Here is a 22,708-nt window from a genome sequence, read left to right on the forward strand (position 1 = left end):
GCACAGCGCACCCCGGGTTCAATAATTTCACTGGCTGAGACCTCTGGAAGACTGCCACTAGTGATGTATCCTTATACTACACTGATAAAAGTGCTTCTAATGTATACATAGCTTATACTGTACTTTTGCTATAATGGCTTATTCCAGTCCCCATCAAATTTGGCACAAACCAAACTTTATCCGTATAACTGGGTCTACATAATAGATTTTTTGCCAACATAAAGAAGTGTTGATTGTAGATCCCATCCTATTACATCTCTGATCAATACAGCTATGCCAGCAAAAGGTTGTAGGGAAGAACTGGGCTTACTTTGGCTTGTCCACACAAGTGACTTATGTGCTTTTATTGAACTCTTTGTGATTGCCTTCAAGAACATGGTTAAGATAATTTTATGGCTAGTATATGAGTTTTTTGCACTGGCATAAAACCAAGAAGTACTTCCAATGGACAGCCTGAATTGAATATTTGGGGTTGTACATCTTCAGTCACTGGACCCACCATGGCTAAAATCATCTCAAAGAGTTTTCCTCTGTTGGTTAGCAAAACCTCCTACTTCTCAGGTTCAGCTAGCTGTTTTTATCTATGCACAAGCCAGTTTAGGAACTGTTGTGTTGCCACGTTACAAAGGTACAGCTGTGTGTTATCTGAATTTTAGTGACTTTGTAAAGTGATCACCACATTGTTGTTAGTCTATATAGTACAGAAGGGATTAAATTTACTTAATGAAAAATCATGTACATTTGGAGTAGAAGTCATAAAAGAACTTCAGCAATTTATCTGCCTTCAAATATTTTCTTGTGGGAATGTACCTTCATGGCATTCTGGTGCAAGCTGCTTGGCTCGGAGTGATTTCAAAGCAATGAAGGACAGTTCTGCATTGCTGTTGGGACCCACAGATCTGATCTATTCTTCATAACAAAGTCTATGGACTAGACCTTACAGTCCTAACCTTAAACGATGAAAGAAAAAAAATCCCTCTGGCACATCTACATGAGATGCTGACTGCACAGTAGCTCATGACTACTGTGCAGTAGCGTCATGAGGCAGGAAGTGTGATGCAACATTACCTGATAGTAGTAACAAGCTACTGCACAGTAACTACGGTTACTGCACAGTCATTATTTGTTAGTACTTGTATAAATGAGTACTAAATAATTGTGCAATAATGACTTCGCAGTCAGCATCTTATGTAGATGCAGCCTCTGAATGTCAGAAAGTAATATGGTTGCTTTCTCAGTTTATTTACAAAACCCCCTAGAATATTGTGCCTATGTGTCCTAATAAAACACAAGATCAGAATTTATGTTATCTAAAGATGCATTTGATGAAACATTTCTCTTAAATATTTGAGAATGGTTACTAAGCTGCATCCTCTCTGTTAAACTCTTAAGTGATCTACATGATCATTTATTTTATAGCTAAATAGAAATGTTCACATCTGTCACTTCATTTTCAGAAATATATCTTGTTTTACCATTTTAATTATTATTCACCATTACATGTTCTGAGGTTTTCAGGTAGTTCGTGCATGGACTAGTGTTGCTGTAGTATCTGTGTAACACCGTCAAAATAGGTTTCATTTGAACCAAGTCAGTCGTTGTCACCTTGCCTTTATAAAGAGCAAAGTCTTCTGACGCAGAACAGTCACCACCCAAAGAAGCAACAGAAAATGGGATGCTGTGAAGAGACTGAAAAGAAACATGCTGAAAATTGGGTGGATGAAGGCTCCAATCTTGGGTGGATCTTAAGTTTGCCTGGGATCTAATTGATTTTTAGTGAAGTAAGACTACCACTACCACTGCTGTTAGATGAAAAACTGCCTTAAAAGATCCCAAGGTGTGGGACACTTGGAGCAAGCTTTGCTGTATTACTTGTGGTGGTTCTTTCTTTCTGATTCTCTCAGATTTTCAAACTTTGTAAAGCTCTACCCACCTCAAAACAAATAAAAGACAAATGGTAAACTATGATGTAAAGTTTATATACAAGAATATAACATTTATCTGGAGTATTTACAAGGTTGAGTAAAGCAATATTTTACAACTCTTTCAGGTTAACCACTAGGTATATTACAGTTCGGCTACAAACGATTTAATCTGCAGAGTAAAAAGAAAAAAAAAAAGCTGCATTTAGATGAGTTGGTGACAAAACTGGTCCTTTTTGTAGAAGGCTTAGGTTTGAAGAAAAGAAATAGGAAAATGATTAATATGCTGTTATTTATGCATAGGTACCACATGCAGTCATTGTAACATCTTTTATAGTATTAAACTAGATGGTATGTCATTTCAGAATAAAATCAGACCAATGTGCAAGGCCAACACAAGGCAGAGTGGTCATCTGCCATCATGCTGTACCTCAATCACTCTTCTACATTATACAGTAATGCACACACACCTATAGCAAAATGTAGCGGTATAAAATTGACCAGCTTTCCTAGGATGATGGAAAAAAAAAAGTGTAAACACTTTTGTACCCATGCAAAAAAAAAAAAAAAAAAAAAAAAAAAAGCAGCTTGAAGCAAGCTATTTTAATACTTCACAAAAATATTCATGATTTTTATTACACTTTTTAATATATTTACAAAATTTGAGTCGGTTTTCCCACCTTTTTTTTTTTTTTAATTTTTCAACAAACAGCCATTGTCTCCCATGCCTGCTATATCTTGAGGTTCAGAAAGGCTGAAGCGAGAAGGTGCGAGAGGCCTGGAGAGCTTGGGACTGGGGGGAGCTGGTGGAAGTGACTAAAGTGAAAGTAACTAACATTGCAGTTTGCGGATGCTGCGGGAGAACCGCTTAAAAGCCCGCTGCCCTTTCTGCCACCGCTTCAGTGAGGTGATCACCAGCTCCCCAGCCTGCTTTTGTCCCATCACTAAGTAGGGTACGCTTATGTCATCCATCTCATCGCAGGTACACTGGAGGCCACCTTTGAGCCAGAGTACTATCTTTCTCAGATCCCTTTCTGTCAGCCCATTCAGCTTGTAGATGGTCTTGCTTTTTGTTTCAGGGGTGATCTTGGTGTCTCCATTGATGTAGGCGATCTCCTTCACTTTTATCTTCAGGGCTAATAGGGGGAAGGGGAGGGGGAATGATGGGATAGGAGAGAGAAAGAGAGAGATTGAGAGGTTTTTTCCCATTAGTGTACATAAAGAAGACCTGGGGAGGGAGGTCTTCTATTGCTAATTAAACTGTCAGGGGCTGACTGAATGGGCAGCAGGTGGCTCCATTTCTAAAGCCACAAAGGGCATGCAAGTCATTTCAGTTTGAATCAACTTTAGGGTTTTTTCCCTCTCCTTTTCTCCAGCTTTTCCAGCATTTGCAAACCCAGAGTGGGCACATTTTGTACATTTAAATGTGTTAAGTTTTAACCTGGCACTGGGCATTCCTGATGAAACTCTAGGATTGGAAAGGGAGGGGACAGAGCCTCAGTCTAATTTGAAACTTGATCTCTTCTGTGGTTGAAAACTTTAAACTTTAATTTATTAGGCTGGAGAGTAGTTTTAGGCAAACCTGTGAGGAAATGGTATTTCATATGTATTGTTTCTGAAAGAACAGATCACATGGAAAGAGATTGGTTTTACAGCTGCATTCGATTTGGTAAAACAACTAGGAGGGGGAAATACAAGGCTTGCTGAGAACGTACAAAACGTGTTTAGCTAGAAAAGAGTTTGTTAAAATACTATTTGCCAGTCCAAGGCTAGATAGGTGCTGTGTCCCACAGCAATTGCTTTGTTACTAAGGACCCGTTTCAGTTAACCCTGCTGTTTGTGCTACAAATCCATCTGCAGGTATAAAGACTGACTTATTATTATGGGGGTTTTTGTTTCCTTTTCTTGAAATATACTAATTGGATAATGTGCCATTTGCCTGTGTTCAAGGAGCTTTTCTGTCCTTTTTAAACTCCAGATCTTTATGTTATGTACATACGTGAGGCATACTACACATTACCTTTTCTGTTAAGCCATACAGAGCACATAATTCACAATCTGCAGAGAAAGTTTCAGCTAATATTTAATCAGGTATTGTGTTCTGTGGATCTCTCTCTCCTTTGGAAGGCTTGGCTCTCTTTTCCCCTGGGCGGTAGTTTAGAATGCACTCACCTTTTCATCATACTTTCTACTCCTCTTGCCTAAGATCACCACATAAACAATACTAAACATCTACCCCATTTTTTTTGAAAGGAAAGGAGGAAATTGTAAATGGAAATTGGACTTTGAAAGGATATTAAATCAAACACTTCACTCTGAGCACTAGGATTTTGCACAGCATGAGTGAACGATTCAAATACCATATTACGGAAGGACTGAGTTCAGTCTGATTTGTGAACGAAGGCTACATCCTGATTGTAGTCCTCAACTGGGCAAATCTTCTATTGACTCCAAAGGGAGTTTTACCCAATCACTGCAGTATAAATCAGACCCCAAGACTTAGACCTCTAATCAGTGTTTGGGTTCCACTTACCAAAGTCATTTTTGCAGAGGTTTTCCACAATGTCATTGTCATCCTCACTTTTGTTTTTGCAGGCATCACATACCTTTGGTACTAGAAATATAAGAAATAGGCTTTTTCAGAGTTGATTAAAAGAGAACAGCAGGTGGCGTTTCAGAACACAGAAGTGTACTGAGGTCTTTTTCTACCAACTAGTATGCGACTATTAAAAACAAAAAAAAAAAACAACCCAAAAAACCCCCACACAGCTAGCCATTACTTCTGACTTACCCTGCAGTTCTTAAATGAGACCAGAACTGAGCATGCAGAGATATTCTTTAAAATAATATAGCTAAAGAAACTTTTAAAATTATGAGTGAGGTTTTCATTTAAACCATGAAGGAAACATGCATTTATACAGGGGATGTAAAGTGTGTGTGTGTGTGTGTGCGCGCGCGCGCGTGCGCATGTGTGCGCGCGCGCTGTCTTAAATTTGGAAATACCACAGGTCAGAGATCATGGATTACAGTATTTTTTCCTTTTGCAAAGGAATGAGAAGACGTGTGAAATAGGAGTGAAAGCAGCAAAGTACAATTACAAAAGCAACTATGTTGTAATTAAACGTTATAGGAATGAAGCCTTTCTAGGCGTGAGTTGATTTTGTTTACTGTTTGGGTTAAGGCAAATGTTTTAAGATGCAAAACATTTCCAATGAATTAACCCTCTAATCTAAAGAGGACTGGAAAACCACACAGCATCATCCTAAACTCGACTATTAATTGCAGGTCCTCTTACAAAGAAAGAGGAGACTGAAGAGGGGTTTCTGCTGAATGCCCTACAAGGGGTGAGCGAAGAAGTCCCTCTTCCCCTCCCAGGGGGAGCACAAATCAAGGCAGGCACACTGCGTTTTTGTTTTGGGATAGAAATATCAAAAGCACAGGAGGTTTCCATTCTCTCTAGAGCAACTTCCCCCACCCCCCTTTACCTCCCTCAGTAAAGTCTTGGTTTATTGCATGATCTTCTCCTGCTAATCAAAAACAGACCCAAAATAGATGCTGATGCTGGCTAGACCTGGAAGATGCCTCCCTGAAGCAGTTCTAAAAAAAAATACTGTGGCGTTATGTGCTTTCCCTGTGTTTCTTTATCAGCAAGCCAGCTTCTCCTCAACGGTCCTGCCACTTTTCAGTTCTCTCTCTAGCAACCCTATAAAAAAAATATTGGGGTTTCTTTGGGGGGAGCTGTACCAGGGTGATTTCTCCCACTGGAAACATCACCCCGGGAAGGATTTCACACTCTAGCAACCCTATAAAAAAAAAAGTAACAGTTTTTCCTTGGGAGAGTTGCACCAGGGTGACTTCCCCACTGGAAACAAGGGGGGAGAATCACCTTGGTGTAGCTCCTCAAGGGATTTCACACTCTAGCAACCCTATAAAAAAAAAGTACCATCTTTTTCTTGGGAGTGCTGCACCAGGGTGCTTCCCCAGCTGGAAGCAAGGGGGCGCAGCTTTCGGCGGGCAGATGGGCAGAGGCCGGCCGCCTTACCTTCGCGGGTGGCGGGGAGGATGTGGTCGCTGCTGCCCAGCGGGATGCACAGGTCGTTGTCGGGGGGGAAGCGGGTGCAGTCCAGCATGTCGGGCCAGGGGAAGCCGAAGGCGGACATGACCGGGGCGCAGCTGTCCTTCACCTTCTCGCACAGCGAGCGGCAGGGCTGGATGATCTCGTCCAGGTCGTCGATGCAGACGGGCGCGAAGAGCGAGCAGAGGAACTTGCGCGTGTCGGAGTGGCACTGCTTCTGCACCAGCGGGATCCACGTGCTCGCCTGCTCCAGCACCTCCTGCAGGCTCTCGTGCCCCAGCAGGTTGGGCAGCCGCATGCTCTGGTACTCGATGCCCCGGCAGAGCAGCAGGGAGGAGGGGATGGGCTTGCAGTTGGAGCGCTTGTAGGAGAAGTCGGGCTCCTCGAAGGGGAAGAGCCCCGCGCCCGGCGCCGCGCACTGCCAGGCGAGGAGGAGCAGGACCAGGGCGCGGTGTCCCCGCGGCATCTCGGGTGCCCGGCGCTCGGGCCCGCGGACGCGGAGCCCGGCAAAAAGGCGGAGCGGGAAAGCTCTGCTAGCCGAGCCCCGGGGCTTGCGAGGGCGGCGGAGAGCACGGGAGGGAGGCCCGCCGCCCGCACGCACGAGGCCGCGCGCTGCCGCCGAGCCGGGGGCGCCCGGTGCTTTTATGCCAATGCCGCGGGGGCCGCGAGGCTGGGAGGAGCCGCCCGCCCGCCCGGATTGGTCACTGCGCCTGCCCCGCTTTTCCTGGAGGGGTCCGCTCTCGCTCCCCCCAGCTCCTCGGCAGGCGGGCCTTGAAAGAAATGTGTGTGTGGGGGGGGGGGGGGGGGGGGGAGTCTGAACAAAGAGCTGCAAACGGCTTAGTTGCTCCGCGGTGGTGGTGCAGGCTTGAAGGTGAGCTTCGTTGCACATAGGCAGAGCCTTTCCCCGGGCAGACGCGGGATGCTCCGCCGCGCTGCCACTGCAGCTCGCTGTGCCTGGACGGGAGGGGAGGGGAGGGGCGCCCCCCCCGCTGAAAGCATCAGGAGAGAGAGTTTGTCCTCGCAGAGCCGGCCCCGCTGGGATCTCTCCCAGGACCTGCTCCTCGTTCATGCAAATCCCTGGTCCTCGCTCCGTACCTGGCTTCCCAAGCACTGCAGCATAAGGGACTTGTTCCCCAGCTCGCCCTTCCCATTTGCAGGCTTTCAAAAGGGCTCTTTGGAGATCCAGGTCTCTGTATCTATTTTTAAACAAACAAATTGTTTAGAGGGTCACTCCGCCAGTGCCCGTTCCTGTAAAGGAAATCAGCTGTTTATAAGCGGTGTGCTTAAGTTGTATGGAGCTGTATGCAGAAACTGTATGGAGCAGCTTACAGCATCATGAGCATGTCACAGTCGCTGGGAGAAAAACAACAACAGGCGAATGAACCTTTCTTGCATTCTTACCCACAACCAGGTAAAAAACAGCCCTCGATCCCAGTTTGATGCTGCTGAATTAATTGGCTCCAGACCAGGTCCCATCTCCTTTCCATGGCACGAGCCAGTCTGTTCTCATTAGTGTCACAATGAAGGCACTAGTGTCACACGCTAATGTGTCCTGCATGGGACTGATTGGTTATTGTTTCTACTTTCGGAGCCAGGAGAGCACAGAGCTTGCACACACCTCATGCGTACAGTGCATACATTTTGCAGGATTGGGAAAATCAAGGAAGAGTGGCTCAGCAGTATTTGGGGGGGGTGAAGGGGGGAGAGACGCTACTAAGTGCATGACATCCGTCCTTGCCACCTAGTAAGGGGGGGAAAAAAACAACACCCTTTCCAAGAGGTAGTGAGGGCAGAAGGAAAGGAACAGGGTGAACAAAGGGGATCTATAAACCTTGAGTGATCAACCTGGGAGAAATCCCTTTGGAATGTGGTGGATGTAGGTTAAAGTCATGTCAGTGCAAGGGCCTTGTTACCCCTTACATGATGACCTGCACAAACATTGATCTGTGTCAGTACTAGCTTGAGTTTGGAGCAGTCACGCCTTAAGGCTAAAAACTAGGTAGGGCTGTGCAAAGTGTCAATGAGTGTTTCGTTTTAAAGCTGTTTTGATGCATTTTGAGCTAGAGACAGCAAAATTGAAACAAAACAAAGGCTTTCAAACAGCTTTGCAAGGAAACGAGGGCACTTGAAATGTTTCAAAAGTTTTGAAATGTTTCGAGTTTCAAAGCCGGGCTTGCTGCAGCTGAACAGAAACTAAGGAGAGGGAGAAGGAAGAGGGGGTAAGGACTGCTCTAATATTGACATCTAGCTCCTTGTTTGATTCTCCAGCTCTCTGATGGCTTCCCCAGCTCTCTGATCATTTCCCAGTTCTTCCCAAAGCAAAGTGAAGGCCTAGGGAAGATGCTACACAGCATTTCTGGCAGCTCAGTACCCTACAAAATGTCTTGTTCAGTGCCCATCCATTAGAGCCAACAGAATTTGGAAAGAAAGGATCTCATGTCCACCTTTCCCCATCCTGCTACCCCACCCAGTGCAGGCTGAGAAATCTAACAGCAGAACATTAACTTTCCCAAGGCACTGCCTCTAGATAAGATGGACTGATCCCAGATGAACCTGGGACATTCTCACCCCAGCAGGTTGTCACACACCTGTTATCAGTACCTTGGAGAGACTTTTTCTAAACAGTGGACATAAAGCAGTGGTTAAGACAGGCAGGGCATATGCATGTGTCACTCACTCGCCTCTTGTTGGCTTCAAAGGCGGAAGGCTCCTGTTTGCTCTGCTTGCCCTTACCTGTCACCAGCAGGTAGTGCTAGGGGAGAAAGTTGTGCCCCCTTCCACTCTGTAGAGGGAGGGAATGAAATGCTCCTTCAATGTGGAGGGAGTTGGACCCATTGGCTGCATCCCCATGAGCAGGAATGTGTGGTTTGCGGCTCCTCAAAGCCTTTTGAGGTGCCACAAAATGCACACAGTGCACGTTAATCTGTTTGCCGTGCTGCATATTTGCAGCGTGGTGGCAAAATTAGACACCAGGAAATCCCAGCTTCTAAAATAACTGCCAAAAAAAGCAGCATGGCATGCATGGCTGCAGTGTGAGTTGCCAGAAACTGGAGACTGGCAAGCCAGAGCCCTGCTCTAGCTGCTGGCCAGGTTCCCAGCAGCCAGATCACCTCTGCTGCTGCCCCAGGAGGCTCCCAAGATCCCAGATAAGGCTGCTGGGGCCAGCAAAGGTGCTGGTCCTAGCCTTCCTTATTCCACCTAGGCCATTTTGTTGCATATGAGATCACGCGTGCAGAGGTGGGTCTGGGGACAACTAGCAGTGGCACAAGTATATGCTGCTGCTATTTGTCCCCAAGAAAACATGTTCCTGCTTGTGGGGAAGTGGCCATTGAGGCTTCTGATTAGCTTCAGCAACAGTTCCCTTGTGTCATCTGCCCCCAGAGCAAGGGTGCGATTCACTAAAAGACAGAGGTGCAAGAATTTGATTGCCCTTGAAATTGCGTCACTAGTGGGTTTAGGGTGGCAAAAATTAATTGTTCCAGGGGGAGGGCAGAAGATATGTAAATCACTGTCTAGCCATCTCCTTTGACCTAGAAACCTGATTAGTAGCAGCAGAGTCACATAGCATCTTGTGTAGATGCGCCCCCTTATATACTTTTTATCTGCCCTCTCCTTAACAAAATGTGAAAGAAGAGGAAAGAAAAATGACCCCAAATCTATAATCCCATTCAGCAACCTAAATGTCTATAGATCAAGGAAGATATAAGTAGTTTAATGCAATCATGAGTGCTATATCCTCACTCGTAAGGAGGTCTTTTAGGAGGTGATGAACGAATGTGGTTTGTAGTAACCCCTGTTCCTTCAGTTAGAAAGAACTTGTCATGAATAATTTTACTAAATCTGAGTGTTTGGCTATTGATAAAGAGCTGAAAACCAAATGCCTCATCTCCTACCTCCCCCCTTGGTAAATCCATACCGTATTTAACCAGGTTTTTAGGTGAAAGGAGATGGCTCGAGAGCAATTTACATATTTTCTGCCCTCCCTCTGAAACAATTCATTTTTGCCACCCGAAATTCACTCAGTGACACAATCTCAAATACAATTTAATTCTTGCACTGCTGTCCTTTGGTGAATTGCAACCTTGCTCTGGGGGCAGATGAAGCAGGGGAACTGTTGCAGAAATCAGTTGGAAGCCTTAATGGCTGCTCATTGCTACTGAGCAGCAAGGTTGGAAACGACCTGTGCGCCGCGGGGACTGCACAGTACCAACTACTAAAATGACTGTGCAGTGGGGTATACGTGTGGATGCACCCAGGGCATGCAAACCATTATACCCTTGTCTCAGTCAGCCTTTAATTGGACATAGACCAAGAGGTGATGGGTATGTGATTAAAAAAAAAAGTGGCCCATTGCAGTATCACATTTGTAGAAGTCACTGGGAGACTGAGTACTTGTTAATGAAGGTTTATTTCCAGTCTCATTCTAACTCCCTTCTGCCCCAAAGTAGGGTGTTAAATAAATTATTTTGCTATATCAGACCCTTGGTCCACTATCCTGTTTCTGAGTGAGTCCAGTGCTAAGTGCTTCAGAGGAAAGGGTGAGAAACACCTCAGTCTGTATGTATGGAATAAAAACCTGGCTCTAGGGAAAGGTTGTTGTAGCCTCCATTGACTAAAGGTCAATGAGTGGCCTGCAACGTGGAAATTCATATCCCTTCTGAATTCCTTTTAAAAATAATCTTTGCTATTGATATCCATATTAACATCTTATTGTTTGTTGAAGTCTGCTAAGCTCTTGGGCTCAATAGTATTCTGTGGCAGTGAGCTCCTTCCTTCTTCCCCATCCCTGTAGCCAATTGTGGCGGCTGGACTGATGCTTTTTACCAAGTTATTTGGGGAGCAGTATCAGATATTTCAGATTCTTTTCTTTCCGACAGATTCTCAGGGCCTGGTCCTGTCTCCTTTTGTGTCAGTTACAAAAATCTTACTAATTTCACTGCGGGGGGAGGAACTTAATCAGTGTCTTGAATGACTTCTTGGGGTAGTTTTTAGATTTAGAGGGTGTCATTTACCACAGTCCTGCGTCTACACAGCTTCAAAGTGGGTCTGAAGCATAAGTGGAACACAGTTTGCCCATGATATAAACCAGAGATATGATGGATAGAGCTCATGGGCGAGATCCAGCCTGTGGACCTATTTCACCCAGCCCACAGTGGAGGAGCTGAGAATTTGGGGGTAGAGTGAGGGGTGTTAGAGTCTGCAACTGAATTCCTAGGTACTGAGCCTGGTTGAGGATGTATGTTGGTGGTGGTAGGGCAAATGGTATCTGCATTAACCTCTGTGCCACCACTGCTACAACTTGCCCCCTACTGCTGATGGGTCCAGATTCGGCTTGAGAGAAGCACTGGTGTCCAGATCTAGCTCAGGTGTCAGCCAAGTTTGACACCCTCACAAAAACTGTTAATAGCTTTTTGTAATAATTTTCCATAGGCAGAAAGGCCTGTGCAGGCAGAAATATGGTGGGGATTGAAGGTCAGAAAACTGTCTTTACATCACATAAAGGAGTTTTTTTTTAATATAGATATATATAGGGGAAAACTTTTTTGGACAGGAGCCTGTTGCCTTTTGAAGCCAACAAGACTTTTGCCATCCATTTAAATAGGAGTGATATGGGGACCCTATTGTGCTTTCTGTGAATTAGAGCTTTGACTTTAAATGAGCTTTAATAAAATTATAGATAAAAATTTCCAGATTTTTATCATTGCCGAGGAACCAGTTTGCTATATGATTGCTATGGCCTGAGAACGTTAAAAAAAATAACCTCCCAACCCAAGCAATACTTATCCTCTTTGTTCTGACCCTTTTAATATAAAATGTTTGAGTGCTCAGATGGGAAGACTGCTGTTGGTCCTTGTCATTGTAAACTTTGGTTTTACCTTCCTGGATTTCAGGCTCAAACATTGCATTTCTCCTCTGTAAGTTATCAGTGCTCTTGCTGTAGGACATCAGGAATTTTTGCTGAAACTAGAAACAGGGGAATTAGCTCTGAGTCAAACTATTTTGATATTAAATACTCTTTCCCAATGGAAAACCCAAGTTGCAAGATCAGTTTTACTGATTTCTGTGTATGTATTTGTGAGGCAGAAAGGGAATAGGGAATGAGGAACCAGGAGGAATTTGTTTAAAATTGGTTGTGTTAGAACTTTTTTGTTTAGCAGCAGACCAACTAGGGGTTAAATCATTTGTTGCCCGATACTGCCCTTTGCAGTGATACCTAACAAGTCTGACATATCACACAATGGACTCAGATCCAAGGTCCCCTCTGCTCTCGTCAGCTTTAATGCTCATTTGCATCATTGTTAAGCATTTGCTGGAGAGGAGAGGCTAGCAACAGTTGCCTCGAGACCCGACGCCATAGTGACCATAGTCCTGGAGACTGTTACTTACCCATGGGAGCAACAGGCAGTGTTGGTGGCTGGAGTGCAGTGCAGCCCGGGGAGCCCAGCCTGGAGGGTAGACTGGCAGTGAGTGAAAACTATTACATTCTAGCATCATATGCCTGGTGTGAGCTGAGACAGCAGGAAAAGCTGCTGAGGGGAGAGAGTTGGCAGTGGCCGCACCAGCAGCAATGAGGGCCAAAATAACCAGAGCATTGGCTCCACTAGAAGCAGCAGAGGGGCTGTCAGCAGAAAGAAAGCCAGCAGCACCTACAACAGCAGTAACGAGGGCTGGAGTACTGGTGCAGCTGCACCAATAGCAATAACGGAGGCCAGGGCAGCTGGGACACCCGTTGCTGCAACAGCTAGCCTCAATGGCCCTACTGCCAAGGGCCCCCGTCACTGCTGCAGCTATGTCACTGCAGCCCCGAATCCCCAAGTTCCTTTGGAAGTCTGAGACTGGCTATCTGATGGGTGTTGACCCCACCAAAAACAGCGAACTGTAAGTAAGTTGACCACAGAGGCTGTGGAGCCCTGGGTGAGTGCCCTGCAAACAGGCCTGGGCCGGGAGCCAAATGGTGGTGAAAATACATCTACTGCTCAGCAGACTTGTTGCCAGGGTGGAATTTGTATGCTCAATAGGCTAGTAAAGACACCTCATGTTAAAATGAAGAGAACCCTCACCCTCGTTGCGATAAACTGATTGTCCTGATTTGCTCATGAGAACGCACTGGGTTTATCCAGAGGTCTGAAGCAATTGAATCATTTTACTCATGAGCGACCCCCCTTTGAGTGGGGTAGGTGGTTGACAGACAGAATTGATTTACTGCTCCCCCAGTAAAGTTTTTTAGTTTTGTTTTATCTTTTTTTTTAATGAAATTCCATGCTTAATAGTTATTATTAGTATCATTATCATTTTTTTTTTATTATTGTCATTGTCACTTGCGATATTTTACTGTTACTGTTGTTAATTGGATTTTAGTGTTATTACTTGGATATTTTTTCTTTTAAATGGGTCCCAGACCAAAAAGACCCTGTGCATCTCCAGTTACTGCAACGCCCCCTATAAAATAAAGTAAACTTGACCCTTATTTGATTAAATCACATTTTAGATCTGAATGGTCTACAAGCATATTATCAAACTTCTTTTCTCATTCAGACCAAGATGGTCCTGACTTTTGATTCTTTATTACATAAGGATCAACCTTTAGAGGAAGGTATACTTGGAATAGACAACAACCTTAACTCACAGACAACTGAGAACATCAGTCTTCCTTACCACACTTGCAGACCACGCCCTCTTGACAGCTAAAACAATTCAAAGATCTTTTTTTGACTGGAGTTGTTATATTCCAAAATAGGAGACCTAGAAGTAATGTTAAGAGGGGGTAAGGATAACTCAAGTGAGTAATGGCACCTTGTTGAGAAAAGAAATCTTATTGGGCGGTGACAGGATGATAGGGATAATAGAAGCCCAGACCAGCCAGAGTTAAGGGGAATAGAGACCGGCCAAAAGATACTGATGAGACTGCCCCCATTTATCAAGGTGGGGCAGGAAATGCCATTTTAATGAAAGATATGATGGCTATAAAAGTATTTCCCCTGCCAACGGTTATATCCCACTTTGGAGCCCTCCTGGGAGGGTCATACAACACCTAGGAACACTAGTCTTCGTGAACATAGAAAGGAGGGACATTAAAAAATTAACGCAATTATATAGTAATGCACTGTTTAAGAAATTATATGATACAACTACGCTCCCTCTTGCTAATGTCCCTGGTCATGAGGAGAAAGAGGGCTCTGATTAACTGGGGACTTCACCCAACAAAGGTTTTTGCTGTCTCTGAAATCTTACCCCTGTGTAAAAAAATCTCCTACTTTAGGCCCAGTCACAAAAGAGACTGCCAGCCCAGTCCAGCCATATTGGGAAAAGATAAGCAAAAGTAAGTGACTTCTCAAAACTAGAGGGTCGACCCAACTAGATATTAAGACAATTAGACAGGAATCGATAATTTTTATTGAACTGGACTCAGCTGATGGACTGGAGGTTGACCAAATGGAGGAAAGTCAGGGGATGTCAACATCCTTATTTGCATTAGGAATTACATCTCCTGGCTTCCTTTGAAAGCTTGCCACTTGAAGAAAAAAATAGCATCCTGGCTTGCTTGAGAGCTCTCCAGGAGGATCTAATTAAAATTAACCAGAAAGGTCAAAATGATCCCCAGACCAGCAAACTGAATCAAGATTTACAAGATAGGAAGGAGGCAAGGGGAAAACCAGATCATTTTGTGGGACAGACCCCTCTTATCCAACCTGAAGAGCTAGTTATTAAGAGGCCCTTTGTAATTACCCCGTGTGTGTAAGTAACACTGATGGCACAATTCATCTCTAGGGGTTTAAAAGAAGGGATAACATTTACCCACTATCCGGCAACAGAAAATTTACCAGCAGCTTGGAGAAATTAGACACTTCCCTAAGAATGGAAATGGGAGGTCTGGGTAAGGGACTTGCTGAGAATGAGGACTTGAGATCCCTATTCTCCTTTGGCAAGTTACCTGGAATAACTCAAGATATCCCCCTTTCCTGTTCAAATTCCTTCCATTTGAATCTGAGAGGGAGAGAAGAGGTTGTGGCGTTCCCGTTGGAATTAGAAGTGAATATAATAAATCAGGATGCGAAATATTAGGGACAATTTATGACTATAGATGGCTCTCAGGGTTTAGTATTCATAGATCTCAACCCCTCATGGGAAAATGCGCATAAGGATAGGAGCAATTACTGACAAGAGTATAGGACCCATGTGAGTTGGGAGATAGTAATCTAGCTCAGCCCACAAAAAAGATATCCAAAGTCTGTAGCACAGAATACCAGTGGAAGTTTATATTGATAATATCAAATGGTGGAGTCTGATCTTGGGAAAATGATTTAACTCTATAATTGAGCTGGGCCAAATCCCATATTCCTGGAAAGGGAGTACCATCATACCTATTTTCAAGAAAGGTCTAAAATATCAGCCAGAATCTTATTTTCCCATATGTTTAATAGATGTCTCAGCTAAAATCTTTGGGTACCATTTGTTATACCATCTCATAGGAGTGGTAAAAGTAGTAAACATATTATATTAACATCAAAATGCATTTAGGGATGGATATTCCATGATTGATAACATACTTGTCCTTCAGTTTTTGAGATATAAATATATGCAAATGCACAAATCAGTATTGTATGTTGTATTTGTTGATCTGTCAAGACCTTTTGACAGTATAGATAGAAGTAAACCTTGGGAGAAATAGTTGAATTACAGGATTGACCCTTCTCTTTTGCATCTGCTGATAGAATATCATAAAGATACATGGGCCAAATTTAGGTGGGGCCTGCGGGGTGAACTTACACAGTAATTTAAGACACAAAAAGGGGTTAGACAAGGATGTGTTGTGGCTCCCTTGCTATTTAACCTTTATATGAATGACATTATTGGAAACATGCAGGACGCTCATTTTAATCCTCCCAAATTATTAGCAACCCTGATCCCTATTTTGATGTATGCAGGTGATACCACCATACTGTCAAGAACCCCCATTGGATTACAGGGAGCAATTACAACTTTTGAACATCTTTGTGGACAAAACAACTAGAAGTTGTTAAAACCTATAGGTACTTGGGTGTGATGGTTACAGCTTTTCCATCATGGAAACACCACGTTCAGTTGGTTAAAACTAAGCCAGCCCAATTGACAGTAGCTATAAAGAAATTTTATGTGACCACAGCAGGAAGATCAGTCCTAGCTCCCATATTAGCATATAAAACCAAAGTTGCACCTCAGATCCTGTATGGTGCTGATGTATGGAGCTATGCTGCCAGTAATGATGTAGACATACCTCAGAATAAGTTTCTCAGGTCTGTTCTGGGTCTTCCTACTTCAACTCCTGCATCTTTCTTGAGATTAGATATGGGATTAGATTCCATGTTAACTAATATTATTGTAATGACGGGATTCTGGTTTAAAATCCTGCCTCTTCTACCGTCTCGCTTGGTCACATTGTGCTATATAGAAGACATCAGTAATTTCCCTACTCTTCAATCTCCCTATCTAGCTTTTCTTTCTTGCATTTTTGCATTTTCTGGGATGGGACATTATGTCAAAGAAAATGAAAGACTCTTCTCCCCCATAGAAAAGGTCTGAGTTTTCCAGAGATTCCAAGATATTGCCAGGCAGAACGAATTGGCAGTGGCCAGGGCTACTTGCATCGCCCCTCTATATATTCTTTGGAAATTAGATTGGCGGGGAAAAAGGTATTTACAGCTGGATCTCAACACTAAATGGTGAACCTCTTTGACTAGACTCAGAACCGAACAGATGCCCACAGCTGTTTTGGCTGGACATAGACTTTCCATTCCAAGGGCTAAAAGATGTTGTCTAGCCTGTCTAGGAGTTTTGGACGACACTATTCATTATGTCTTAGAATGTCCTCTATATAACAACATCAACAGAAAGTATTTATTGCCGTTCTTGCAGAAATTGACATACTTCTCAAACACAGAGAAATAAATATGGCTCCTCCAGCAAACAGGCCCATATTTAGTAAACGGTTTTGCAATTTTTGCTTACAAGGCTGAAGTGATCAGAGCTAAACTTCCTTTACTGTTGACTGATAAACTTTATCACTATATTTGGTTTTTGCTGTCTTAATTGTGGACCAATGCACAATATTTGTATAGATTCATGATCTGATTTATCACATTTGTACTTGATTGTTAATTCTAGGAGTAGGAATAATGCTTTTATAATGGTTGGCCCTATTTTATTATTATATTTGCATTTCTGTTATTTTTATTTACATTTATATTATGGTTGTGTGTTTGTTAACCATCATGGGGCTAATGTGTCTTTACACAAATGCCAGGAGTATGGGGAGTATGTGTTTGTTGTGTTGTTTTTGGGAGCATGGCTTTCAGCCAGAATACTTAATGAAACTGAAATTGAATTGAACTGACATATCACATTACAGTTATTCCTCTTTATTGGGATGGCTCCAGTTGATTCTCACAAAATGATTTTATTTAATAATAGGATTGGATTTGGAATAAGATTCTGTTTAAAACTGGTTTTGTGTTTCAGCCCTTCCTAAGTGAAGTTATGTTCCAGGACTGTCAGTGCACACATTTAATGGAATAGACATACTACTGACATGTACCACCTGGACCAGCCTGTAAGAGCAGCTCTGGAAGGCGTTATATGTTAATGTAAAACGATATTGAGCAAACTTGCTAAATAGTGTTTTAGTTGGTTGAATGTGTAAGTACTTTGTAGAGAACAAATAAGCTAACAAATTACTCTTCTGATTTATAGGCACACAGTTCACACCAAAATGTTGGCAATGTATTTGTTTGTTTAAAAAGAAAAAACGAATACCTTAAAAAGAGACATTGACGTGTGACTAGTGATTTTAAGTGCTTATTTGGAAAACTATCAAAAATCTAGGTTTTCAGGGGGTGAGGGGGGTTGGTACTTTTGTGAAGATCTGGCCCCTTAAAGAGTTCTTATTTTAAGAGCACAACATCAATGGACACGTTTGGATATGTAGGTGTGTGCTTGTCAGTGCAACTGTGTTTAACTAGTAGTTTACTTTAATTTGGAATGAAGCCAAATTTCTGCAGCCATGATGTAATAACTATATAAATAAATAGTTGCTAAATGCTCTGTAATGAAATTGAAGAGATAAAGAGCCGCTGCATGCCTATGAAAAGAAAGTGTATTTTCCATAAATAAAATTCTGTTGAAAAGACTGAGTCTATTTGCAGTGACTTGATTGTGTGATTTGAGACTCCAGTCCGTTTTTAAAACTGGATTGTTTGTAAGGCCTTGGAGTGGAAGCTTAGTTTGCTGCTAGAGCCAATAGTAAAACCCTTGTATTCTTGAAAGAGAAGATTAACATACTGCCTTTTCCAAAACTGAGTTTACTAGTATTGTAGAGAGTGAACATGCAAAAGTTATATACACTTGCAGGTACAGCATTTCTGGGGGGACACCTTCATCTCCACTACTTTCTAGATAGTCTAGGTTTGATGGGGGATGGGGAACCAGTAGTTGAGGAGAACCCAGGGTTGGCGAGTCACAAACAAGGCACTGGACCAAACCAGGTAAGCACTAAGGGGCATGTTAGACATCAAGGCAAAGGGGCACCAAGAGCACCCATCATGGGGCTAATGGGTCTACACAAGTGCCAGGAGTATGGGGAATAAACAGGAGGAGCTCACACTCTTACTTGCTAGCACCCAATATGACTTAGTCGGCTTAATAGAAACATGGTGGGATTCTACTCATGACTGGGTGGTAGGCATTGAGGCGTACAGGTTATATAGGCAAGACAGAGTGGGGAAAAAAAGGCAGGGGTGTAGTTCTCTATTTTAGGGAGCAGTACACGTCTTCCATCATCAAGGCAGGGGTAGAGGAGGGGAACATCAAGGTATTGTGGATCAAGATACAGGGGCTCCAGGGGAAAAGGACTTGGTAGTAGGGGTGTACTACAGACCTCCTCATCAGGATGATGAGCTAAACCTGGTATTCTCCAGGCAGCTCTTGGAGGCCGTTCAGGCGAGAGAGGTGGTAGTCATGGAGGACCTAAATTACTTGGACATCGCTGGGAGGAGTAGACGGCCAAAACAAACTGCTTACGTAGGTTCTTAAACTGCATGCAGGACCTTCACCTAACCCAGGAGGTGTCCATTCCCGCCAGGGGTAATGCCTTGCTAGACCTGATCTTAGCTACAGGGGATGATCTCATGGATAACCTGCGAGTGCACAATAACCTGGGAGATAGTGACTATCATTTGGTCAAATTCACAATCCAGCGAAGGTTGGGAAAAATAACCAGTGAGGCTAAGGTGTTAGACTTCAGGAGGTCCAATTTTAGTAAACTTAGAAGGCTAGTTAGTGAGGTGGCTGTACTTAAGAGCAACAAGCATATGGGAGTCCTGGAGGGTTCGCGGTTTCTCAAGGGGGTGATCTTTGGGGCACAAAAGGAGACTATTCCATTATGCAGGAAATGGGGCAAGGGGACTAAAACGCCCCCTTGGCTGAACAGGGAACTCCAGAAAAGACTGGGGGCAAAGGAAGAGATTTATAGGCAGTGGAAGTGGGGGGCAGCCACCAAGGAGGAATACACCTCACTGATGTGCTGTTGCAGTGAAGCAGGCAGGCCAAGGCAGGACTGGAACTTAGGCTGGCTACATCAATCAAGGGCAATAAAAAGTCCTTCTACAGAGGCATAGCGAGCAAAAGGAAGGTGCAGAGTAGCATACGGCCCTTGCAGGACAAATCAGGACAGTTGGTGGCCAACACATGGAAAAAGGCAGAGCTCTTCAATGAGTTCTTTGCTTCAGTATTCCTAAGTACTAGCTAAGACAGTTCTCCCAATTTGAACATAGATAGATGCCTGGGAGGTACTAGACTGCCAATGGTTAGTGCTGACTTAGTTAAGGAGCACTTGGAGGGGCTGGATGGGTACAAGTCAGCAGGCCTGGATGACCTCCTGAAGGAACTGGCCAGTGTCATAGCTGAGTTGTTGGCACGGCTGTTTGAGCACTCATGGTGCCCGGGCCAGGTCCCTGAGGACTGGAAAAGGGCCAATGTGGTGCCAATGTTTAAGAAGGGGAGAAGGATGAGCTGGGTAACTTTAAGCCAGCCAGTCTTACCTCTATCCTTGGGAAAACACTAGGAAAAATCACTAAAGAGTGCATTTGTGAAGGCCCAGCAGGGGAAATGATGCTTAAAGGAAACCAGCGTGGGTTTGTCACAGGTAGATCCTTCCTGACAAACCAGGTAACACACTGCCTTGACACCGGAGCTGAGGCAGATGTCATCTACCTGGACTTTAAGAAGGCCTTTGATACAGTTTTGCATCCTATTCTCACAAGGAAGCTAGCAGGCTGTGGAGTGGATGCTTACACAGTCAGGTGGGTGGCCAACTGGCTTAGGGACCACACCCAGAGAGTGGTGGTAGATGGGCCTGGAAGGAGGTGGGCAGTGGTGTCCTGCAGGGTTCGGTCCTTGGTCCAGTGTTATTTAATATCTTCATTAGCGATTTGGATGACAGTGTGGAGAGCACCCTGTCCAAGTTCAGAGATGACACCAAATTATGGGGCAAAGTTAACACACTGGAGGGCAGGGAGCGGATACAGGCTGATCTGGACAGGTTGGCTCAATGGGCAGAATGAAACAGGATGCAATTCAATAAAGACAAATGCAAGGTACTCCACCTAGGGAGGAGGAATCCTCAGCACACCTATAGGCTGGGGGATAACCTCCTTAGCAGCTCAGCAGCTGAAAGGGACCTTGGAGTCATAGTTGACTCCAAGATGAACATGAGCCAGCAGTGTAACGAAGCCATCAACAAAGCCAATCGCACCTTATTGTGCATTAGCAGATGCGTGACCAACAGATCGAGGGAGGTGATGCTCCCCCTCTATGTGGCATTGGTCAGGCCACAGTTGGAGTACTATGTTTAGTTTTGGGTGCTGCACCTCAAGAGGGATGCGGAGAATCTGGAGAGGGTCCAGAGGAGGGCCACTTGTATGATTAGTGGTTTCTGTGCAAGACCCTACGAGGGGAGGTTGAGGGATCTGGATCTCTTCAGCCTTCACAAGAGAAGTCTGAGGGGAGACCTTGTAGCAGCCTATATGTTTATTAGGGGAGGGCAACAGAGAATTGGAGAACGCTATTTACCAGGGCACCCCTAGGAGTAACTAGGAATAATGGGTACAAACTAGTGGAGAGTACATTCAGGTTAGACATTAGGAAGAAATTTTTCACAGTAAGGGTGGCCAGAATCTGGAATGGGCTGCCAAGAGAGGTGGTACTATCACCTAACTTGGAGGTCTTCAAGAAGAGGCTAGAAAGGCACCTGGCTGGGGTCATCTGACCTCAGCCCCGTTTCCTGCCTGGGGGTCGGACATGATGATCCTTCGGGGTTCCTTCTAACTCTACAATCTATGACCATTAACTAGTTAGACCACAATCTTGGTACTAAAAAAATGGTAAGATAGAATCCTTATTTGCTCCATTTACACGAGAGAGATTTTTTGCTAAAGATCTAGAAAGGTTGCTGCAGAACTATTTCAGAGGCCTCCTGGTTGCACTCCAGTCTTCTGCTTCAATTTGCTTTCCATTAGGGCTGTTTGGATGTAACTGAGAAAAAAAGGAAATGTAGTGAAGCTTTAAGTGGTGGTGGTAGAGACAGCAGAAAGGGGATTGGTGCAACAGGCTGTCAGTAGTCTCAATCAGACCTAGACTAAACTACAAGTACCTAGCATAACTACAAAGTTTTCTCAGCGGTACTCCATACCCAAAGCTCTTTGGTGGCCCTAGAACTCTCCTTTTTGCCAGTGGAGTAATGCTTCTGCCTCAACAATGAGTGCAGACACTCCTCAGGGACACTCAAAGGGAATTTACAAAACACCTTTCGTAGATGAGCCTACACACTTCACTTCATAAATCTACTGGATACAAAAAATCATGGACTCGATATAGACATTGGATTTATGACACATTACAAACTACCAGGTATGCTAGACCCAACCTTTTACACTTTTCTCCCCACCCCACAATTTTTCTTTCCTGCCTCCCCCCCTCCCCCATTTTCTGCTCTTTGTCTTCCTAATTTCCAGCTATTTTGTTTTTCACAGACAGCCTCTTTTCTACCTTGAGTCACTATTACTGTAGAGTCTCCTTGACTCACCTTTGGCTTTTCCCCCTGTCTTTCCCCCCGCTTCTTCTCTGCTTTATTTTTGTCTTTCTAATTTTTACCTATTTACATTCTCACTGACATCCTGCCACACTTTTAGCTTCTCTCATTCCTTGGAGATTCAGAACAGCAGAGACTTCCTATGCCTGAAGAAAGGTGACTGAGCCCAAAGACTTGCTAAGAACTTTTTTCCAACTACTCAGTTAATCTGATAAAAGATATCACATCTACTCAAAGAATCTTGCCTGTTACGTTCTTAGACCAGCACGGTTACAACCAAAAACCCTGCGGACACTCCTGGGCTTCTGCCAGCTATCAGGATCCCTTCAAGCAGCTGGTGCCTTCCAAAGATGTACTTTGTGCTCTGATGACACAGCTGCTGAATGGAGCTAAGAGGAGCCAACGGGAAGTCCACTCCAGTGTCTTGGCAAGAGTGGATAGTGTTGGAAGAATCAGGAAATGTAGACAAGGCTTCATACAGGTCCATTCTGCTGTCTGTTTCATTTATGGCCTGTAGGGACCCAGCATATGGCTCCCCCTACTGCATGCATTTAGGCCAATAAACAGCCACCGTTTCACACTTAATTGGGA

The 22,708-nt window shown here is 44.1% G+C and overlaps 1 protein-coding gene across 1 annotated transcript; it reads right to left on the reverse strand.

Annotated features, from left to right (window-relative positions):
• Positions 1 to 1,960: 1,960 nt before the first annotated feature.
• SFRP2 (secreted frizzled related protein 2) lies at positions 1,961 to 6,663 on the reverse strand. The gene is made up of 3 exons (XM_090036441.1): positions 5,965 to 6,663; positions 4,456 to 4,536; positions 1,961 to 3,058 (listed from the first exon to the last, which is right to left on the reverse strand). Exons 1-3 carry the CDS (start codon positions 6,461 to 6,463, stop codon positions 2,754 to 2,756), a joined length of 885 nt encoding a protein of 294 aa, XP_089892567.1. The 5' UTR covers positions 6,464 to 6,663; the 3' UTR covers positions 1,961 to 2,753.
• Positions 6,664 to 22,708: the final 16,045 nt, after the last annotated feature.

This window comes from Crocodylus siamensis, chromosome 2, assembly GCF_052110815.1.
Source record: "Crocodylus siamensis isolate JL-2025a chromosome 2, ASM5211081v1, whole genome shotgun sequence".
Classification (NCBI taxonomy): domain Eukaryota; kingdom Metazoa; phylum Chordata; order Crocodylia; family Crocodylidae; genus Crocodylus; species Crocodylus siamensis.

Bases quoted from the DNA above. Each gene is read 5' to 3' on its own strand.
- SFRP2 (XM_090036441.1), bottom strand. From the start codon at position 6,463: ATGCCGCGGGGACACCGCGCCCTGGTCCTGCTCCTCCTCGCCTGGCAG. The intron at 4,537-5,964 runs GTAAGGCGGCCG...TTATATTTCTAG, and splicing joins CCTCCCCGCCACCCGCGAAG to TACCAAAGGTATGTGATGCC. The intron at 3,059-4,455 runs GTAAGTGGAACC...TCCCCCTATTAG, and splicing joins CCTCTGCAAAAATGACTTTG to CCCTGAAGATAAAAGTGAAG.